Genomic DNA, 21,770 nt, shown 5'->3' with positions numbered 1-21,770 from the left:
AGTTCATGGGGGTTACGGGAGGAGCGCAGCCCATCTGGTCTCTTCTGTTTATTGGCGAGCCACATTCTCACACAATCCAGAATTAACATGACTTCTCATACACTGTGTACAGCCCCTGCTCCGGCCGGCGGCGCTGAAGACCTCCAGAGAGTAACTCTGCTATATATGAGAAAGGCTGGGCAGTAGTAAATCCTAAAACCTACAGAAGCACAGAGTCCTGTGGGGAGGGAGCAGCTGCTTTGGACTGCTGCGTGGTCCCTACTGACAGATCCAGGCTGAACCGCGCCAGAAGACACAAGTGATCGGAGCAACAGAAGGGGTTGGGGAGACCCTGCGCTGCCCACAAATCCTCCTCGGACAGAAGACACAGCCGCCCCAGAAGCTTCAGCTGAGCGTCCTTATAGAATCTCAGACCTGAAAGATACAGGACATGTGTGAGTCCGGCAGCACGCAGCAAACATGGCGGACGATGTACAAAGCACTCACCGTGCTTCAAGCTACACACTGGAATGGGCTCCGCCGAATAGAAAATGTAATCCACCACGCTGCCCGTGCCCAGCGGCATCGTCGTGACTTCAAAGCGACCTTTAGCTGGCAGAAAGTGGGTGTACACAGAGGTGAGGTCCAGATTGTGTTCCAGCAACAGGGGCTGTGACCTGCGGGGGGAGACATTAAGATAAAGGCCCCTCACACCAATGCTCCATTACAGAGACTAGTCACATCCAGAGCTGCAGTCACAGTGTTGATGGCAGCCTGTAGTTCTTCCATGCTGACCAATCACCTCAATGCTCTCAAAGACAGCAGAACTGGGAATGCAGCTCTAGCTGTAATGATGGACAGGGATCTGCAGCTAAAGGATGGAGTCATACCTGTCCCCCGGTATTGCTACTGTCCCACTTTGAGAGCAGGCGACTCACACTTAGTACCTGAATGATGGCACTCCATTGTCCAAGTGGTCGTGTGCCGGCTCCCTGCATGGATCTAGGAAACACAGCCGGGATGAGCGAGGAGACAGCGCACAGAGGGCGAAGCACAGAGGGCGAAGCACGAAGCACAGAGGGCGGAGCATGAAGCAGAGGGCGGAGCAGACACCACTCACCCTACCTGGCTTATTGTCAGTTACACCCTTCATCACAGTCAGGTGCTCAGGTCTCTGCAGGGCGCAGTCACAGTAACGAAGCTCCAGGAGGCGCTGACGACTGTATGTCTGTCTGTCTACAGCAGGAAAAGAGAGGTCAGTAATGAGCGTCCCCAGCTCCCATACGTAACATAGGCAGCAACACAAGCCCCCACCCCTCTCACAGAGGTCAGCGACACGAGCGGCCTGTGCCCCCACACTTCTCACAGAGGTCAGCGACACGAGCAGCCCGTGCCCCCACACCTCTCACAGAGGTCAGCGACACGAGCAGCCCGTGTCCCCAATCTCCACATTGGTCCCAGAACCCCTTTCTTGCTGGTTCATGAACTCAATATTAGACCAGCATCGAGTTCTGCAATCTGTCCCCAGTGCCACCTTGCACCCGCCATCAGACACAGCCTCGCATTCTCAGGACGCTCTGCACCCGTCGTCATCAGACATGGCCTCGCATTACCAAGGAAGTTCTACACCCGTCATCTGTGAACATGGCCTCGCATTCCCAGGACGCTCTGCACCCCTCGTCATCTGACACGGCCTCGCATTACCGAGGATACTCTACACCCGTTATCTGTGAACGCAGCCTTACCCTTCTTCTCTGCTGCCGGGTGAGTGATATACTGACAGCGGCTACTGATGCCCAGGAAGTCTGGCCACAGTGGGGAGGACAGGAGCCTTTGATTGAGGGTTGTGCAGTAGCGCTCCTGCCCTGACACCTTCCATGCGGGCACACCCCGGTAGCTGAGAACTCCGTTGTGCAGCAGTTGGTAGAGCAGAGAGTCTGGGGTGGCGTTCAGATCTCCGCACAGTATTATTGGGCAGTGAGAACCATCAAGAGAGCGAGACAGTTTCTCCACCTCTGCCAGGAGAAGTGCCAGCTGTGCCAGTTTAATGTCCCCTCTGCGTGGATTGTATAGGAGATGGGTATTGGCCACACACAGCGGGGGAGGAGCAGCACGGCCATCTTGTGTCCCTTCGGGAAGCCTTGGCTGCAGCAGTAGCACCAGTCCCACATTGTCGCGGTTTAAGACATCAATTGCGGGACGGAAAAATTCAACATGATTCTCGGCCAGCAGCATAAAACGTTCAGTCTTGAAGCAAGTGCAGCAGCCATCAGTCTTCCTGCCTGTGCGCCGCTTGTAGTGACAGCTGTAACCTGCAGGGGGAGACACAGTGCCCGTCAGGATCACATTGCACAACACTCCTGAGCCTCACACCAAGCAGCCAGGACACATTACCCAGTGCGCGGAGGCTCGGCTCCACCTGCTCCCGATAATGATCGCCCTGCACCTCCTGAAGACAGAGGATCTGAGGAAGAGCAGAGAGTAACACAGAGAACTACCAGGGGGCAGAACATGAAGGGCATGTACAGCAGGGGAGGGAGAAGAACAGCCCAGGCCCTCAGATGACACCATCCCATTCAGTGTATACTCATCATTGGGGGTCCCACTCCCTCCAGTGACTTACGTCGGCCTCCCAGTGCTGCAGCTCCTGGAGAATGTTGGGCCAACGGTAGTCCCAGCGCAGGATTACGGGGCTGCAGTGCAGGTACAGCTGGGGGTTCTGATCCACCAGGTCCTGGGACAGGATGTTGTATGACAGGACAGCAAAGTCAAACTGCTGCTCGTCAGGGAGAGGGGGTCCACACAGGTCCTGCCAGTCCCTCCACAAGAGCTCTGATCACACAGGAGAAGAGGATGAGTCCACACGTTAGGCCGGGATCACATTATGGCTGGAGTCACACATAACGTAAGAAAATCGGTCCGTTTTTTACGGCCGAGAATCGCATCAATGTTTCATGAACAGTGATCCGTATGTCATCTGTTTTTGATGCGAGGATGCGATTTTCTCACATCAAAATATCCGTGTGACATCCATATGGCATCCGTACGGTGAGATTTTCTTACCGGCTTGCAATATGGACATATAATGGAACCCAATGACAGGTTAAAACAGAAACGAAAGAATAGATATATACACATAGAATACATATATATACATCTGTGACCTCGTCTCCCGGTACTTTCCTGCACGAAACCTCTGATCCTCACAAGATCTCCTTCTCTACTCCCCTCTTATCTCCTCTTCCCACAATCGCATACAAGATTTCTCTCGTGCATCACCCCTACTCTGGAACTCTCTACCACAACATATCAGACTCTCACCTACCATCGAAACCTTCAAAAAGAGCCTGAAGACCTACCTCTTCCAACAAGCCTACAACCTGCAGTAACCACCAATCCACCAAACCGCTGCACGACCAGCTCTACCCTCGCCTACTGTATTATCACCCATGCCTTGAAGACTGTGAGCCCTCGCAGGCAGGGTCCTCTCTCATCCTGTACCAGTCATGACTTGTATTCTTTAAGATTACTGTACTTGTATGTATACCCTCCTCACAGGTAAAGCGCCATGGAATAAATGGCGCTATAATAATAATACATAATAATAACAGGTGTCCTGTTGTACAGAGCTTGGAGGATGGGTCCCTGGGGGTACTTGGGAAGACTTACCCAACATTATTCCTGATTTCTAAACTGTGGGAATGGGTTAAACAAATTTGTGGGGTCACCGGCCTAACCAGATCCTCTCCACTATGGTGTGTAATAATAATTTTCCGGAGTTTAAGGCACTGGGAAGTTTACCGGAATGGCAGGCAAAGGGGATATGCTACGTTTTCCAGATATTGGACCAGCGAGAGCTGAAACCCTTTTCTCAGCTGCAGGCGGAGTTTGGTCTTAGGGCCTCTGGGGTGTTTCAATATGCAAGGATGAAACATGCACATAGGGCTCAGAATAGGAGTGATCGTCTCAATATCCAGGGAGACTTGGTGTTGGAGTATGTTTGCGGAGATGGTTCTACGAGGGGGGTCATCTCCTCCTATAGACTTATTGCATACCCATCTGCTGGGATTTCCCATCAAGGCGAGGACTAAGTGGGAAAGAGAGTTGGGCTGCTTGGAGGATGAAATATGGGAGTCTGTTTTAGAATGGATACCGAAACTGTCTTTGAGTGAACCATACAGGCTGTCCCAGCTTTTTATTCTCCATAGAGTGTACAGATCTCCAGAGGTTTTGTATAAGGCTGATCTGCGATCTACCTCTGAATGAGAACGCTGGAATGTTTCATATGATGTGGACGTGTCCTAGGCTGTCTGGTTTTTGGGTGGGGGTTATAAGCCGGATAGAAGGTGCTTATAGATGCATGATCCCGAGGAAGCCGGTGGTTTGTCTGTTGGGATATGTGGAGGAGATAAATGTGGAAAATTCTTTCAAGTTGGCAATTGCCAGGCTGTTGTATATGGCTAGGAAGGTGATAGCGAGGAACTGGATTAGGGAAGAGCCACCGTTCGAGAGGAAAATATCTTAAATATGTAAAGCAGGTCACTAAGCTGGAGAAGGGAATCTACAAGAAGAGGGGAAAATTGGTGATGTATGATAAACTATGGATGCCAGGCTGGAGTTGGGGTGAGCTGAATGTATGAGTTATGGTCTTTTGGATATACGCCTATGGAATGCGCATCCACACTACTCTCCTTGATGATAATGTATGCTTTGGATGTATATAACAACACAGTTCAAGCTGACAAGATATCGTAAGCTGTCCGGGGGGAGGAGGGAGGGGCGGGGGGAGGCCTGTTTTTGCTTTGAGGGATTTGTTTGTTAAAACAGCAAATGTTTATCTCACTTTAATTATATTGATGTAAACTTAATAAAAATCTATTTGAGTTAAAAAAAATAAATATTTATAGTTCATAGAGTTCTACATATCATAATAGCTGCTAAATCAATTGCCGGCTTCTGTAAAATCATTACAGAACCTGACATGATATGGCACATGGTTTACATGTTTACATACAGTAAACCATGTCATATCAAAATGATTTATATATATCAGTGTTTAATAAATTTATTCGTTTGTGTTAGTAAAAATTTGGAACTATAGGGGTTAAATTTAAGGCTATATTCGCAGAAAAAAAATGCGTGAGCTCCCACGCAATTTTCTCCGCCAGAGAGGGAAGCCAGTGAGTGAGGACAGATATTAATATCCTAGGAAGGGGACGATGGTTATTGCCCCCCCCGGCTACAAATATATGCCCCCAGCCACCCCAGAAAAGGCGCATCTGTAAGATGCGCCTTTCCTGGCACTTAGCCTCTGTTCCCACTGCCTTTAGTGGTGGCATGTGGGTTAATAAGGGGTTAATGTCACCTTGCAATTGAAAGGTGACATTAAGCCAGGTTAATAATGTAGAGGTGTCAATAAGACACCTATCCATTATTAATCCAACAGTAGTAAAGGGTTAAAAAAGACACACACATTAATTAAAAAATATTTTAATGAAATAATTACACAAAGTTTTTGACCAAATAGAAAATTTATTATGCTGCCAATCCAACAGAATCCTTTGTTCTCCTGTAATCGAAAAAAAAAATAAAAAAACAACAATATCCATACCGCTCCGCAGTTAAGTCAGGTCCCCCGCTGCAATCCATCACAAGGGGTTAACTAGTTTACAACTGGGAACGGTACTAATGCTACCGACCCAGGCACTGGTCTCGGTTGTAAACTAGTTAACCCCTTGTGATGGATTGCAGCGAGGGACCTGACTGAATGGCGGAGAGGTATGGATATTGTTGGTTTTTTATTTTTTTTTCAATTACAGGAGAACAAGGGATTCTGTTGGATTGGCAGCATAATAAATTTGGTCAAAAACTTTGTGTAATTATTTCATTAAAATATTTTTTAATTAATGTGTGTGTGTGTCTTTTTTAAACCTTTACTAATATAGGATTAATAACAGAGGTGTCTTATTGACACCTCTCCATTATTAACCCGGCTTAATGTCACCTTGTGACATTAACCCCTTATTAACCCATGAGCCACCGCTAAAGGCAATGGGAATAGAGAGGCTAGGTGCCGGAATTGGCGCATCTTATAGATGCGCCTTTTCTGGGGTGGCTGGGGGCAGATATATTTAGCCGGAGGGAGGGGGGAAGCAATAACCATGGACCCTTCCTAGGCTATTAATATCTGTCCTCAGTCACTGGCTTATCCCTCTCTGGTGGAGAAAATTGCGCGGGAGCCCACGCAATTTTTTCCGTGATTATAGCCTTAAATTTAACCCCTAGAGTTCCGAAATTTTTCCTAACACAAACTAATAAACTTATTAAACACTGACATATATAAATCGTTTTGATATGACATAGTTTACTATATGTAAACCATGTGTCATATCATGCCGGGTTCTGTAATGATTTTACAGAAGCCAGCAATTGATTTTGCATATATTCTGCTATGTAGAACTCTATGAAATATAAATATACTAGCTGAAGAGCCCGGCGCTGCCTGGGCATAGTAACTAACTGTGGTTAGTTATAGCAAATTATAATTATCCTCCATCCCATAGTCCTGTGCCCATATACCCATCATACATATCCTCCATCCCATAGTCGAGTGCCCATATACCCATCATACATATCCTCCATCCCAGAGTCGAGTGCCCATATACCCATCACACATCCTCCTTCCCATAGTCCCGTGCCCATATACCCATCATACATATCCGCCATCCCATAGTCCCGTGCCCATATACCCGTCATACATATCCTCCATCCCATAGTCCAGTGCCCATATACCCATCACACATCCTCCATCCCATAGTCCCATGCCCATATACCCGTCATACATATTCTCCATCCCATAGTCCCGCGCCCATATACCAGTCATACATATCCTCCATCCCATAGTCCCATGCCCATATACCCGTCATACATATCCACCATCCCATAGGCCCGTGCCCATATACCCGTCATACATATCCTCCATCCCACAGTCCAGTGCCCATATACCTATCACACATCCTCCATCCCATAGTCAACCATTATGACATCATAATGAGCGAAGGGGCTTGATGACATCAGCGTCGCCATGGCAACTGTTATGAATGAGTCACTGGAGGAGAAAACAAAAATACAAGCTAAGTCGAGAAAACCGGAGAGGTTGGTAGCTATCGGATTGCAGACCCCTGATCCTATACACCACAACTAACAGTAGCCGTGGGGGGTTCCTACGGTGCCCTAGACCCCTCGTCACAGCCGGAGAACTACATAAGCCTAAAGAAGGAAAGGGGAAATCTAAACTGCCCCAGAGCAGACCCCAAAGCAATAGACAGCCCCCAACATGTATTGTCGGTGAAAAACAGATGAAAACACAAACACAGACAGAAAGACAGGCTGAGTAAACGATGGGGCCCAACTAACTAGATAGGACAGGACAGAAAAGATGCTGGCTGCAATCCGCAAAAAACCCTACCAAAAATGTCCCAACCGTCTGATAGGGAAAAAGGCCCTGAAGTCGCTAGACTTCAAAATCACTATATCAGCACTCAGGTATATTCTGAAAACAGAGCAAAGAGATCAACTGATCAGAGACAAAAATGGAATTCAGCCAGTCCCAACCAGGACTGGCTGAATACAAACACTAAGGAAACCAGACAAAATCTCAAGGAATAATAGCAGGGCAAAAACTTAGCTTTTAGTAGACAGGAACTAAGCTGGATGCAAGAGCTCAGAGCAGAAAGGATCACCAGCAGCCCTGCAGGGCGTCGGCTGCCTTATATCCACTCAGAAATTCCAGATGTCCAATCACACTCCGCCAGTTCAGATGACAGGTTCTTCCCATCCCAATCAATTTCACTACCTCTCTTCACCAGCAGAGGGAGTTCATCAGACATCAAAGGTGAAGGGGAGAATGAACTCACAACAGTACCTCCCCCTTGAGGAGGGGTCACCGAACCCTCATCCACGCCACCAGGGCAATCAGGATGGGCCCGATGAAAAGCACGAACCAATCTTTCGGCATGAATATCAGAGGCAGGGACCCAAGAATTATCCTCCTGGCCATAACCCTTCCACTTAACCAAATACTGGAGTCTCCGTCTAGCCAGACGAGAATCCAGTATCTTCTCAACCTCATATTCCACATTACCTTCAACCAATACAGGGTCAGGAGGTGCCACCACAGGAACTACTGGCTCAACAAACCTCTTTAACAGAGACTAATGAAACACGTTATGGATCTTGAATGTAACAGGAAGAGTCAATCGAAAAGAGACCGGATTAAGAATCTCCAAAATCTTGTAAGGTCCAATAAATCTAAAAAAAAAAAAGAGAGAGGAGCCAGCGCCGCTTAAGGATAGAACGCATAGGATAGAGTGCATATGCACATAATATCTAACTGTATTCAAAATGAGATATTTGGCAAAAAAATTGATCAATTCAATTGAGCCACCCCGCCGCGCCAAGGCAATCTCATGTGGGGGGTCCTACTCTACGTTTTTAATAAACACTGTGCCATACGGCCTCCTAAATACATTAAAAGCAAGACCACTTTAGGTGCAATCCGTACCTGAGCATATCTTGATCGCTCCCATGAAGCCAGATAAAGCAAGTGCAGATGAAGGCCAACCAGGTCTGAATGTAGACATGTCAGGTTTAGCCTCCACACTCAGCCCAACCAGGAAACATAGATGAAGGGCGATGCAGGTTCAAACACAGGTGCACAATTAAATAAAGCTTGGGGCAGGGTGGGGCTGCTGTGTGTGTGCACAGCAGCCTAGATCCATCACAGTGAATGGCGAACATAACCCAGCGCGCACGGCAAAAGTGGTGGTCAGCCACATACCAACATACAAAAAAAAAAAGAGAGGAGCCAGCGCCGCTTAAGGATAGAACGCATAGCATAGAGTGCATATGCACATAATATCTAACTGTATTCAAAATGAGATATTTGGCAAAAAAATGAATCAATTCAATTGAGCCACCCCGCCGCGCCAAGGCAATCTCATGTGGGGGGTCCTACTCTATGTTTTTAATAAACACTGTGCCATACGGCCTCCTAAATAAAAGCAAGACCACATTAGGTGCAATCCGTACCTGAGCATATCTTGATCGCTCCCATGAAGCCAGATAAAGCAAGTGCAGATGAAGGCCAACCAGGTCTGAATGTAGACATATCAGGTTTAGCCTCCACACTCAGCCCAACCAGGGTACATACATGAAGGGCGATGCAGGCTCAAACACAGGTGCCAAATATCTCATTTTGAATACAGTTAGATATTATGTGCATATGCACTCTATGCTATGCGTTCTATCCTTAAGCGGATATGCTCAGGTACGGATTGCACTTAATGTGGTCTTGCTTTTAATGTATTTAGGAGGCCATATGGCACAGTGTTTATTAAAAACGTAGAGTAGGACCCCCCACATGAGATTGCCTTGGCGCGGCGGGGTGGCTCAATTGAATTGATCAATTTTTTTGCCAAATATCTCATTTTGAATACAGTTAGATATTATGTGCATATGCACTTCATGCTATGCGTTCTATCCTTAAGCGGCGCTGGCTTCTCTCTTTTTTTTTTTGTCAAATAAATCTAGGTTTAAACTTTGGAGAAGCCACCTTCATAGAGATATTCTTTGATGACAACCAAACCATATCACCCACCTTAAACCGGGGACCAATGGTCCTATGCCGGTTGGAAAACCACTGGGCCTTTTCCTGGGAGAGAGACAACTTATCCACCACTTGGTCCCAAATCTGGTGCATTCTCTCCACCACAGTGTCAACACCTGGGCAGGCAGAAACCTCCACCTGCCCTGAAGAGAATCGAGGATGAAACCCAAAGTTACAAAAAAAAGGTGACAACAAAGTGGCAGAACTAGCTCTATTATTTAAAGCAAATTCGGCCAAGGGCAGAAATGAAACCCAATCATCCTGATCAGCAGAAATAAAACATCTCAAATACGACTCCAAAGTCTGGTTTGTTCTCTCCGTCTGCCCATTGGTCTGAGGGTGAAACGCAGAGGAGAAGGACAACTGAGTTCCCAGCTTGGAACAGAAAGTCCTCCAAAATCTAGAAACAAACTGAACTCCTCTGTCAGATACAATGTTCTCAGGAATCCCGTGCAAGCGAACCACCTGTTGCAAAAACAAGGGCACCAACTCTGAGGAAGATGGCAACTTAGGGAGTGGTACAAGATGGACCATCTTAGAGAATCTATCACAAATCACCCAAATAACAGTCATTCTCTGAGAGACAGGCATATCAGAGATAAAATCCATTGAAATATGGGTCCATGGCCTCCTGGGCACCGGCAAAGGCATCAACAACCCACTAGAGCGAGAACAAGGTTTAGAACGGGAGCAAGTCCCACAGGACTGCACAAAATTCCTGACATCACGAGACAAGGCGGACCACCAAAAAGACCGACTCACCAAATCTCTAGTACCAAAAATACCTGGATGACCAGCCAATGCGGAGCAATGAACCTCAGACATCACTCTCTTCCTCCACTGGTCAGGAACATACAATTTTCCAATGGGACAACGCTCAGGTCTGTCCTCCTGAAACTCTTCCAGAACACGTCTCAAATCAGGCGAGATGGCAGAAAGAACTACCCCCTCACCTAAGATGGTAGCAGGCTTGGTCACAATAGGAGAATCAGCAAAGAAACTCCTGGAGAGGGCGTCTGCCTTGACATTCTTAGTGCCCGGAAGAAAAGAGACCACAAAATCAAAACGTGTGAAAAACAAGGCCCACCTAGCCTGTCAAGGATTCAAGCGTTTGGCCGACTCCAGGTAAATCAAATTTTTGTAGTCAGTAAGGACCACGACTTGATGTTTAGCTCCATCCAACCAATGTCTCCACTCCTCAAATGCCCATTTCATGGCTAACAGTTCCCGATTCCCCACATCATAGTTACGTTCGGATGGGGAGAACTTTCGGGAAAAGAAAGCACAGGGATTCATTTTAGATGTTACAGGATCTTTTTGGGACAAAACAGCTCCTGTACCAATCTCAGAAGCGTCCACCTCTACCTGAAACGGGAGTGAGACATCAGGTTACTGCAAAACCGGAGCAGAAGTGAACCTTCGCTTCAGCTCCTGAAAAGAAGAAACAGCCTCCGAAGACCAATTCAGCACATCAGCCCCCTTCTTTAAATCAGTCAATGGTTTGGCAATACCAGAAAAATTAGCTATAAATTTACGATAAAAATTAGCACAACCCAAAAACTTCTGGAGGGCCTTCAAAGAAGTGGGCTGAACCCAATCATAAATGGCCTGTACCTTGGCCGGGTCCATTTCAATAGTTGACGGAGACAAAATAAATCCCAAAAATGAAATCCTCTGTACACCAAAAAGGCATTTCGATCCCTTGACATACAGGGAATTCTCCCTCAAAATCCGGAACACAGTCCGAACATGTTCCACATGAGAGTCCCAATCCCTGGAAAAGATCAAAATATCATCCAGATAGATGATCAAAAATTTATCCACAAAGTCTCGGAAAATATCATTCATGAAGCACTGGAAGACAGAAGGGGCATTAGTGAGCCCAAAAGGCATCACCAGGTACTCAAAATGTCCCTCCGGAGTATTAAACGCCGTCTTCCATTCATCCCCATGCTTAATGCGAATAAGATTATACGCCCCCCTGAGGTCAAGCTTGGTAAACTAGCAAGCACGTTTAACTCTGGAGAATAGATCAGAAATCAGGGGTAACGGATACTGATATTTAACAGTAATTTTGTTGAGGGAACGATAGTCAATACAAGGTCTTAATGAACCATCTTTCTTGGCCACAAAAAAAAACCCAGCACCTAAGGGTGAAGAGGGTGGTCTAATATGACCCTTCTCCAACGACTCCTTAATATAGGATCGCATAGCCTCGTGCTCGGGTACAGATAAATTGAAAAGTCGACCCTTGGGAAATTTACACCCAGGGATAGCTCAATTGCACAGTCATAACTCCAATGAGGAGGCAAAGACGCAGACTCATTCTCACTAAATACATCATAAAAATCAGCCAAATAGTCAGGAACATCATGCGGCTGGGGAGAGGTGGAGAAAATAGGAGCGTCACTAAGGGCACACCGACAACCCCAACTCACCACAGAAACAGATTTCCAATCCAAAACTGGATTATGGATTTGCAACCAGGGAAACCCCAGAACGATGGTATCATGCAAATTATGCAACACCAAAAATCTGCAATTTTCTTGATGGTCTGGGGCGACCCGCATTACCACCTGGGTCCAAAACTGAGGTTTATTCTTCGCCAAAGGAGTAGCATCAATACCCCTCAAAGGGATAGGCGTCCGCAGAGGTGTCATAGGAAACCCACAACGTTTAGCAAAATCCAAGTCCATCAGGTTCAGAGCTGCTCCCGAATTCACAAAAGCCTTAGCAGAAAATGTGGACAGGGAGCAGATCAGAGTAATTGCCAGAAGAAACTTAGGTTGAACACCACCCACCGCAAATGTTTGTGCAAAACGTTTCTCTCGTTTAGGGCAGACAGAAATAATATGAGAGACATCTCCACAGAAAAAACACAGCTTATTACGCCTTCTGAACTCCTGACGTTGCGCCCTAGACAAAACTCTATCACATTGCATAGGTTCAGACATTTGTTCAACAGATGGCAACACCGCTCGTGCAGTTTTGCGTTCACGCAAACGCCGATCAACCTGAATGGCTAATGACATAGAATCGTCAAGACCAGAGGGAACAGGAAATCCCACCATAGTATCTTTTATGGTTTCTGACAAACCCTTCCGAAAGAGAGCTGCCAAGGCACCATCATTCCAGGTAGTAAGGACCGCCGACTTTCGGAATTTTTGACAGTACAACTCTGCAGAATCCTGACCCTGGCTCAATGCCAACAGGGCCTTTTCAGCCTGATCAATAGCATTAGGTTCATCATACAACAACCCCAAGGCCTGAAAAAATGCGTTCACATCAGTCAGAATAGGATCATCAGGTTTCAAAGAAAACGCCCAATCCTGGGGATCGCCGCGCAGCAAAGAGATGACAATTTTAACCTGCTGCGCGGAGCTCCCCGATGAGTTAGGCTTCAAGGCAAAAAATAATTTACAATTATTCTTAAAATTCAGAAATTTAGACCGATCCCCAAAAAACACATCAGGAGTGGGGATCTTTGGTTCAGCAGCATGTGAATGAGCAAGATAGGCGGAAATTCCCCGCACTTCAGCAGCAAGCTGCTCCACACGATCAGACAACCGCTCAATCTCCATTGAGAAAAAATTCCCTCTACGGCCTCAGAGAAATAGAGGAAAAAATAAACACCAAAAAAAAAAAAAAAATTCTGACACTCTTTTCCTTTTTTCTTAATTCTTTCCTGCTATTGAGCACCCTAGAATCTGCGGTATGGCTGGTGATTCTGTTATGAATGAGTCACCGGAGGAGAAAACAAAAATACAAGCTAAGTCCAGAAAACCGGAGAGGTTGGCAGCTATCGGATTGCAGACCCCTGATCCTATACACCACAACTAACAGTAGCCGTGGGGGGTTCCTACGGTGCCCTAGACCCCTCGTCACAGCCGGAGAACTACGTAAGCCTAAAGAAGGAAAGGGGAAATCTAAACTGCCCCAGAGCAGACCCCAAAGCAATAGACAGCCCCCAACATGTATTGTCGGTGAAAAACAGATGAAAACACAAACACAGACAGAAAGAAAGGCTGAGCAAACGATGGAGCCCAACTAACTAGATAGGACAGGACAGAAAAGATGCTGGCTGCAATCCACAAAAAACCCTACCAAAAATGTCCCAACCGTCTGATATGGAAAAAGGCCCTGAAGTCGCTAGACTTCAAAATCACTATATCAGCACTCAGGTATATTCTGAAAACAGAGCAAAGAGATCAACTGATCAGAGACAAAAATGGAATTCAGCCAGTCCCAACCAGGACTGGCTGAATACAAACACTAAGGAAACCAGACAAAATCTCAAGGAATAATAGCAGGGCAAAAACTTAGCTTTTAGAAGACAGGAACTAAGCTGGATGCAAGAGCTCAGAGCAGAAAGGATCACCAGCAGCCCTGCAGGGCGTCGGCTGCCTTATATCCACTCAGAAATTCCAGATGTCCAATCACACTCCGCCAGTTCAGATGACAGGTTCTTCCCATCCCAATCAATTTCACTACCTCTCTTCACCAGCAGAGGGAGTTCATCAGACATCAAAGGTGAAGGGGAGAATGAACTCACAACAGGCAACCATTGTGACATCATAATGAGGGGCCGGGCTTGATAGCACACACTGTTTCCCCATTATGTAGATAGGGGCATTATGACATCATAACGAGGGGCGGGGCTTGACGCGCACACACTTTTTCCCCAGTATGTAGATAGGGGCAAAATTGTTTTGTGAATTGGAATGCGCGGGGTTAATATTTCGCCTCACAACATAGCTTAGGACGCTCTCGGGGTCCAGACGTGTGACTGTGCCAAATTTTGTGGCTGTAGCTGCGACGGTGCGGATGCCTATCCCGGACATACACACATACATACATACATACACACTTTGAGCTTTATATATATATATATGTGTATATAGCTATTCTTTAGTTTCTTTATTAAACATGTCAGTGTGATTGTATTGTATTGTGCACTGAATTTCCAGCTTTTCTAAAGGACACCGTTGCGCATTTCTTGCAAGTCACACGTATTTTTCTCGCACCCATAGACTTGCATTGGCGAGTCTCGGGCGTAATACGGTGCAAATCGAAGCATGCTGCGATTTCCTCCGCATGTATAATACGGTCGAAAAAAAAAAAATCGGATGATGGGAGCTGCCCCATAGATTTACAATGGGACGAGTACTATGCAATTTTTTCTCGCATAGCACTCGTCCATATTTTTCGCTAGTGTGACTCCGGTCTACCGTGTGTGATGCGAGAAACTCGCACGAGTCTCTCACATCAACACCCGGCGCTGCCGCCGGCAATCAGGACCGGAGCTACGGCTGCAGAGAAATACATGCAGCCACAGCGCCGGGTGTTGATGTGAGAGACTCGTGCGAGTTTCTCGCATCACACACACACGCTAGTGTGATCCCGGCCTTACCCACACAGACAACCTTCGCGTGCCCACACTGACCATGGTACATCACCGGCTGAGGGAGGGTCTGCTCCAGCTCTCCCATTCCCCATTTTCCATCTTCCTTCCTGTGCAGCATCCATTCCAGCACTGCAGAATCCTCCTGCCACGTGCCTCCCTCTATAGGTTTAGATGAGGGCTCCAACCGCAGTTCTTTGGGGGTCTTGTCTACCTCCTCGGGAGCACCCTCTGGAGATGACCCCAGGACCTCTCCACTGGTCGGGTTTTCTACACCGTCCATGGTTCCCTTCCTGCCAGCGGCACAGGAGCTAAAGAGAAAAACTGAGAGGAGAGCGTGTGACAGCGGCAAGAAAAGGAGATGCTGCAACGTCACTCATACACATCACGCATCGCTCGCACACACACGTCACCCATCACACTCAGCATGTTAAATATTGAACACGTCACCAATTTTCTAAGTAAATGTATTTGTAAAGGTGCTATTGTTATGAAATTATCCCGAGATATCGGTAACAATCCACACAGGAAAGAAATCACCATAAATTTCCATTAATTATACTGTATGTAATAATGAAAAATGACACCGGGAAAAGTACTGAATACATGAAGAGAGGAACAAAAATCCCTGGAAAGTCCTGACGCAGGCTGAGATCTATCAGGCCAGGTGCGCACAATCCGGAACTAGCAGCGTATGTTCGCTACGTCCAAAGCGCTGCCATCTGTTGAACGCAGGTGAATAGGCATGTGTTCACTGAACCGTGCGGCTTCACTGTGTTCAATACATTCTACTGGTGAAATTTCTCTTGCGAAGATTCGCGTCTTCGCAAGAGCAATTGACATACTGTGGTCTGGAGAGACATGTCGCATGTCTGGTGAGACTTGGGCGTCTTTCAACGCGTAGCAGGCATGGGCCTTCTGGAAATCCCATCCACTATGTAACATCTGGCACCTGCGGATTGGACGCTGCATAACTATGCAGCATCAAACCCGCAGCAATTCTTGATTGTGTGCACATATCCTCAGTAATTTTTGAGGCAATCCTGCCACTTAGTGACAAATAATATCAACTGGTTTACCTAATGGCCCATAAAAAGACGTCCCATTACTAAGGGGCCACACAAGAAACATCTCATGATGAGAAAAGTCAGTGAGATGTCTCAAGACCATCACAACCTTATTTTTGCAAAACATACCGATGGCATTGGTTACAGAAGAATTTCTTAACTACTGAAGGCTCCGGTGAGCACTGTTGGGGCCATAATCCAGAAGTGGAAAGAACATAATTTCACCATAAACCATCCATGACAAGGTGCTCCCAGCAAGATTTCACCATAAACAGGCCACAATCTGGTGCTCCCGCAAGATTTCACCATAAACCAGCTGCAACCAGGTACTCCCTACATAATTTCACCTTAAACAGGCCACAACCAAGTGCAAGATTTCACACTGCAGAGTGAAGAGAATTATCAGAAGAGTTGTCCAAGAGCTAATGACCACATGTGGAGACCTGCTGGAAGACCTGGAATCAGCAGGTACAAGAAAACTACAAGTAATGCACTCAACCTCCATGGCCTCTATGCATGCTCACAATGCAAATTCCATGACCTATATGCATGCTCAGCACGCAACCTCCATGACCTTTATGCACGCTCACCACGCACCCTCCCTGCTCTGTTATCATGCTCACCATACAACCTCCATGGCCTGTATGTACGCTCACCACGCAAGACCATGAAGGATCAGCACTTTGCTACCCAGCCTGACATCAATATTACGACAGCGGGATCACGTGGTAAGGTTTCTCCATTACAGACACCCCCTGTTCACACGGGCCCAGTGAGGCATGAGGAGTGAGGGTGTGGCCCATGCAGTCACTGACGTGGCACCACACTCGACGACAACCCTGACAGGCTGAGAGGTCCCATTCACTAGCAGCAGTGAAATAGCGCCTGGTCAGCCCGGGAAGACTGCCACCATTTCCTCGTTAGATATAAGACCGGTCCGTTAACAGGGTTATATTGGGCCAGAAACCAGCCCCGGCAGCATGGAAACCGGACATGTGGATCAAGATAAAAGAGCATACCAAGGTTAAATTCTATTTAATGGCCTTAAGGGCATACTAGACAATACACTATATACAAGATGGTTATACAAATACAGTGGTCAAATATGCAAATACAATAGTGGTAGGACAAGAGATATAAGCAGACTATATGGGTCAGATACAAGTAGATGAAAGGTCTGGCTTGCAGGGGAAAGGCTGCCACATGGTAGGCTTGTGGTTCTCTCTGTTGCTTGACCTCTCCCCAACACAATATGTCGTTGCGACCTCCCCAGAGAAAAAGCACTAGCCGAAGCTCTGCAGGAGAATTTAATCCCTTGGTTGGTCACAACTTTTTCCACCTACAGGATGGTCTTTTTCCCCTTCCCTTGGAGGTTTGAAACTAAATCTCCAAAACCTATGAAAGATTATAACTCTTTTCTGGACGGTCCTAGGGCAGCGGTTCTGGGTCCATCGGATCAGGTCTTGCTATGCGTTAAGACCAAACCTTCTTGTAGCTGTAGTGGTTTTTATAATCCCATGCCAAATAGGATACAAATGATTGACGTGGAATTATATCTCCTATATTCTTCACAAGCGCGTTTACAGTTTGCTCAACAACATTTAGACAAGCCTGTGAAATACTGGAGAATATAGTCTGGTAAGATTAGACCAACACTGAACTCTTTGCCGTAATACACACCGTGTTTGGAGGACACTGCAAAAACACCATACCAGCATTGGTGTGGAGGTGAGAACATCATGGTCTGGGGCTGTTTTTCAGTACACGGCACTGACAAACATCATATAACTGAAGGATGAATGGACAATTCCTGATAAAAATCTGCTGCCATCAGGATGATGAAGGTGACACGAGGGTGGGCATTTCAGAAAGACAATGATCCTAAACACACAGCCAAGGAAACCCTGAATTGGGAGTCAGAGACAGAAAATAAAGCTGCTAGAATGGAAGAGGCGATCACCGGACCTGAATCCAAGAGAAAATGTATGGAAGGAACTAAAGCCCAGAGTTCATAGAAGGAGCCAAGGAAGCTTCAGGATGTGAAGAGTGTATGTGTGGAAGAACGGGTCGAAGTCACACCTGAGCAATGCCTGTGACTAGTTTCTCCATACAGGAGGCGTCTGGAAGCTTCATCACCAACAAAGGCTTTTATATGAAGTATTAATTACATGTCAGTAAAGTGTTCAGTACTTTTCCCTGTGTCATTTCTCATCATTACACATAATTTATAGATATCTATGGAGATTTCTTTCCTGTGTGGACTGGAGGGGTCGTTACCGACATCTGGAGAGAATTCCACGACAATAGCTCCTTTATCAATAGATTTACTTAGAAAATTGGTGACGGCTTCAATACTTATTTCACCCGCTGTATAAGCACACACACACAAACACGATGTGTCAGCACACTGCGACTAATGAATACATGTCCCCCATTATTGCTGCAATTGTTAATAATGTAAAGGCACTTTATATTTTTTTAATCAAAAAATACAAACACCTCTAACCACGTCACGGTGCCCTTTTAATATGGAAGGTCCCTAACCACTACATATCCTACCTCTGTGCCAAAACTGCCCCATGTGAATGGGCAATGAAAAGGAAACCAGACATAGCTCGCAATTAAAACCTAAATGTGAGAAATAGAGGTGGATAAGGAGCTAAGCCCTGGAGGGCAAAAATGCTACGTACCTTCACGTTTATAACATTTGCAGCAATATTGGATTTCATGTATTCCTTAGTCGCAGTGCGCTGACACATCGCGTATGTATATGTGAGATGTTTGCATATTGGCTACAAAGCATTAATTTAACCCCTTACTGCCATCGGACGGAATAGTAAGTCAGCTGGCAGTATCCCCTGCTTTGATGTGGGCTCCGGCGGTGAGCCCGCATCAAAGCCAGGACATGTTAGATGTTTTGAACAGCTGACATGTGCCCACAATAGCCGCGAGCGCAATCGCGATCTGCCCGCAGCTATTAAATAGTTAAATGCCGCTGTCAAACTCCTGACAGCGGCATTTTAACAAGCGCTTCTGGCCAGAAATACGCTCACCGGTGACCCCGGTCACGTGATCTCGGGTCACCGGTGTGTCGGCATGACAACCAGAGGTCTCAAGGAGACCTCTATGGTTGTTGATGCCAGATTGCTATGAGCACCACCCGGTGGTCGGCGCTCATAGCAAGTCTGTAATTCTGCTACAGAGGCAATCTGAGCATCGCCTCTATGTAGCTGAGCCGATTAGGCAATGGCAGCTTCTAGCCTCCCATGGAGGCTATTGAAGCATGCCAAAAGTTAAAGAAAAATAGTTTTAAAAATTTTAAAAAATAAAAAATATATAAAAGTTCAAATCACCCCCCTTTTGCCCCATTCAAAATAAAACATTGAAAAAAAATTCAAACAAACATATTTGGTATCGCCAAGTTCAGAATCGCCCAATCTATCAATAAAAATAAAGGATTAACCCGATTGCTAAACGGCGTAGTGGGAAAAAAAATGAAAACGCCAGAATTATGTTTTTTTGGTCGCCGCGACATTGCATTAAAATGCAATAACGGGAGATCAAAAGAACGTATCTGCACAAAAGTGGTATCAATAAATACATCAGCTCAGCACGCAAAAGTCCTCACCCAACCAGAGATCATGAAAAATGGAGACGCTACGGGTCTCGGGAAATGGCACACTGTTTTTAGCAAAGTTTAGACTTTTTTTTCACCACTTAGATAATAAAGAACCTAGACATGTTTGGTGTCTGTGAACTCGCAATTGACAAAGGCTCTGGATGAGCTGAAACGTTTTGCTGCGATGTGGAATAAAGAAAATGAAATCAACACATGTGAGTGCCGGGGTTTCCTCTTTTCTTGGATGAATCATTCCCTCCACGTGCACGACGATAACGGCTGGAGTGCCGACTACTTTTCATTATCGTATGAACTCGTAATAGTAAAACCAATGGTTTCGTTCAAAAGTACAACTCGTCGCGCAAAAAACAAGTCCTCACATGGCCATATTGACGGAAAAATAAAAAGTTATGGCTCTGGGAAGAAGGGGAGCAAAAACAAACGCAAAACTGAATAAAGCTCCGGTCATGGTGGGGGTTAATGATAAAGGTCTGCAGGACCTATTTTTTTCTTTTAAGAGTGTGTGCCCACGTAAGCGGTTTTTTTCACGTTTAAGCGTTTTTACCTGCAAAAACGCTTACAAGAAGCATCCCATTCATTTGAATGAATTCTGTACTTTTTGTGCATATTGATGGTTTTTTTTCCGCGAAAAAAACGCATCGCAGTAAAAAAAAAACGCAGCATGCTCATTAATTTCGTGGAAAAATCCGCATTTCTAACTATATTCTATGAGACTGGGGACGCTCCGGAAAAAAACGCATAAAAACGCGCGTTTTCTGGGAAGGAGTCCGTTTTTTTGTCAGGAATTTTCTGCATACGTGGGTACATAGCCTGAGTGTAGCACATGCACACATCACATACAGCGCTGTGCAGAAATGGTAGACAGATACAGAATAAATGCGGCAGTCAGAAGCTTCAGACACAGAAGGGTTAACAGCCTATTATCAATTCACAAAATAAAAAGTGACTGAGGAAAAGAGAAATGTAAATCCCATCAGTGTGTGGTGACCACCTGTCACCTCCATCATCAGTATCTGCTCCCATCACCTCCACCATCAGTATATGGTAACCGCTCGTCGCCTCCATCATCAGTATACGGTGACCGCCCGTTGCTCTCCTATATTACACGAGACAGAGATACTGATGATGGAGGTGATGTGCAGTCACCAGATATTGATGATGGAGGTGGCGGATGGTCATCAGATACTGATGATGGGGGAGACTGGCAGTTACCAGATACTGATGATGGAGGTGGCGGATGGTCACCAGATACTGATGATGGAGGAGACGGGCGGTTACCAGATACTGATGATGGAGGAGAAGGGCGATCACCAGATACTGATGATGGGGGAGACTGGCGGTCACCATATACTGATGATGGGGGAGACTGGCGGTCACCAGATACTGATGATGGAGGAGACGGGCGGTTACCAGATACTGATGATGGAGGAGACGGGCGGTTACCAGATACTGATGATGGAGGAGACGGGCAGTTACCAGATACTGATGATGGAGGAGACGGGCAGTTACCAGATACTGATGATGGAGGCGACGGGCGGTCACCAGATACTGATGATGGAGGAGACGGGCGGTTACCAGATACTGATGATGGAGGAGACGGGCAGTTACCAGATACTGATGATGGAGGAGACGGGCAGTTACCAGATACTGATGATGGAGGCGACGGGCGGTTACCAGATACTGATGATGGAGGAGACGGGCGGTTACCAGATACTGATGTTTATATTTCTCTTCAGTCACTTTGTATGTTGTGAATTGATAATAGACCATTAACCCTTCTATGACTGCCGCATGTTTCTCACTCACTTGCCTGGGACTTTTGCACGTATCACACGTACGTCTCACACGTCACACGCTCCCGGCTCTGCCTTATGCTCCCGGATTCGTCGCCGCCTGGGGCTCCGCTCCGATCACTTCTCCTGGCAACTCTGCACGTGCTTCCGGCCAAAACAATAATACTACCATCCCAAGTCCGGTGTGACGTGATCTCTTCCGGGTGAGAGCAGTTGGAGATGC

General features: G+C 46.4%; 1 protein-coding gene across 3 annotated transcripts; it reads right to left on the bottom strand.

Annotated features, from left to right (window-relative positions):
• Positions 1 to 33: 33 nt before the first annotated feature.
• Positions 34 to 21,711, bottom strand: ANGEL1 (angel homolog 1). Of its 3 annotated transcripts, none has more exons than XM_073587546.1 (9): positions 21,565 to 21,711; positions 15,090 to 15,371; positions 2,603 to 2,811; positions 2,374 to 2,443; positions 1,725 to 2,291; positions 1,105 to 1,215; positions 927 to 981; positions 487 to 656; positions 34 to 414 (listed from the first exon to the last, which is right to left on the bottom strand). In XM_073587546.1, exons 2-9 carry the CDS (start codon positions 15,328 to 15,330, stop codon positions 200 to 202), a joined length of 1,638 nt encoding a protein of 545 aa, XP_073443647.1. In that variant the 5' UTR covers positions 15,331 to 15,371; positions 21,565 to 21,711; the 3' UTR covers positions 34 to 199. The 3 variants fall into 3 exon arrangements, with proteins under 3 accessions (XP_073443647.1, XP_073443654.1, XP_073443637.1); XM_073587553.1 differs by having other exon boundaries at positions 21,593 to 21,708; XM_073587536.1 differs by having other exon boundaries at positions 21,561 to 21,706.
• Positions 21,712 to 21,770: the final 59 nt, after the last annotated feature.

This window comes from Dendrobates tinctorius, unplaced genomic scaffold, assembly GCF_039654945.1.
Source record: "Dendrobates tinctorius isolate UK_male_01 unplaced genomic scaffold, ASM3965494v1 ptg000010l, whole genome shotgun sequence".
Lineage (NCBI taxonomy): Eukaryota > Metazoa > Chordata > Amphibia > Anura > Dendrobatidae > Dendrobates > Dendrobates tinctorius.
This window is presented reverse-complemented; position numbering and strand designations above follow the sequence as displayed.

Bases quoted from the DNA above. Each gene is read 5' to 3' on its own strand.
- ANGEL1 (XM_073587546.1), bottom strand. From the start codon at position 15,330: ATGGACGGTGTAGAAAACCCGACCAGTGGAGAGGTCCTGGGGTCATCT. The intron at 2,292-2,373 runs GTAATGTGTCCT...CTCCCCCTGCAG, and splicing joins GCCGAGCCTCCGCGCACTGG to GTTACAGCTGTCACTACAAG. The intron at 415-486 runs GTGAGTGCTTTG...TGTATCTTTCAG, and splicing joins AGTGTGTAGCTTGAAGCACG to GTCTGAGATTCTATAAGGAC.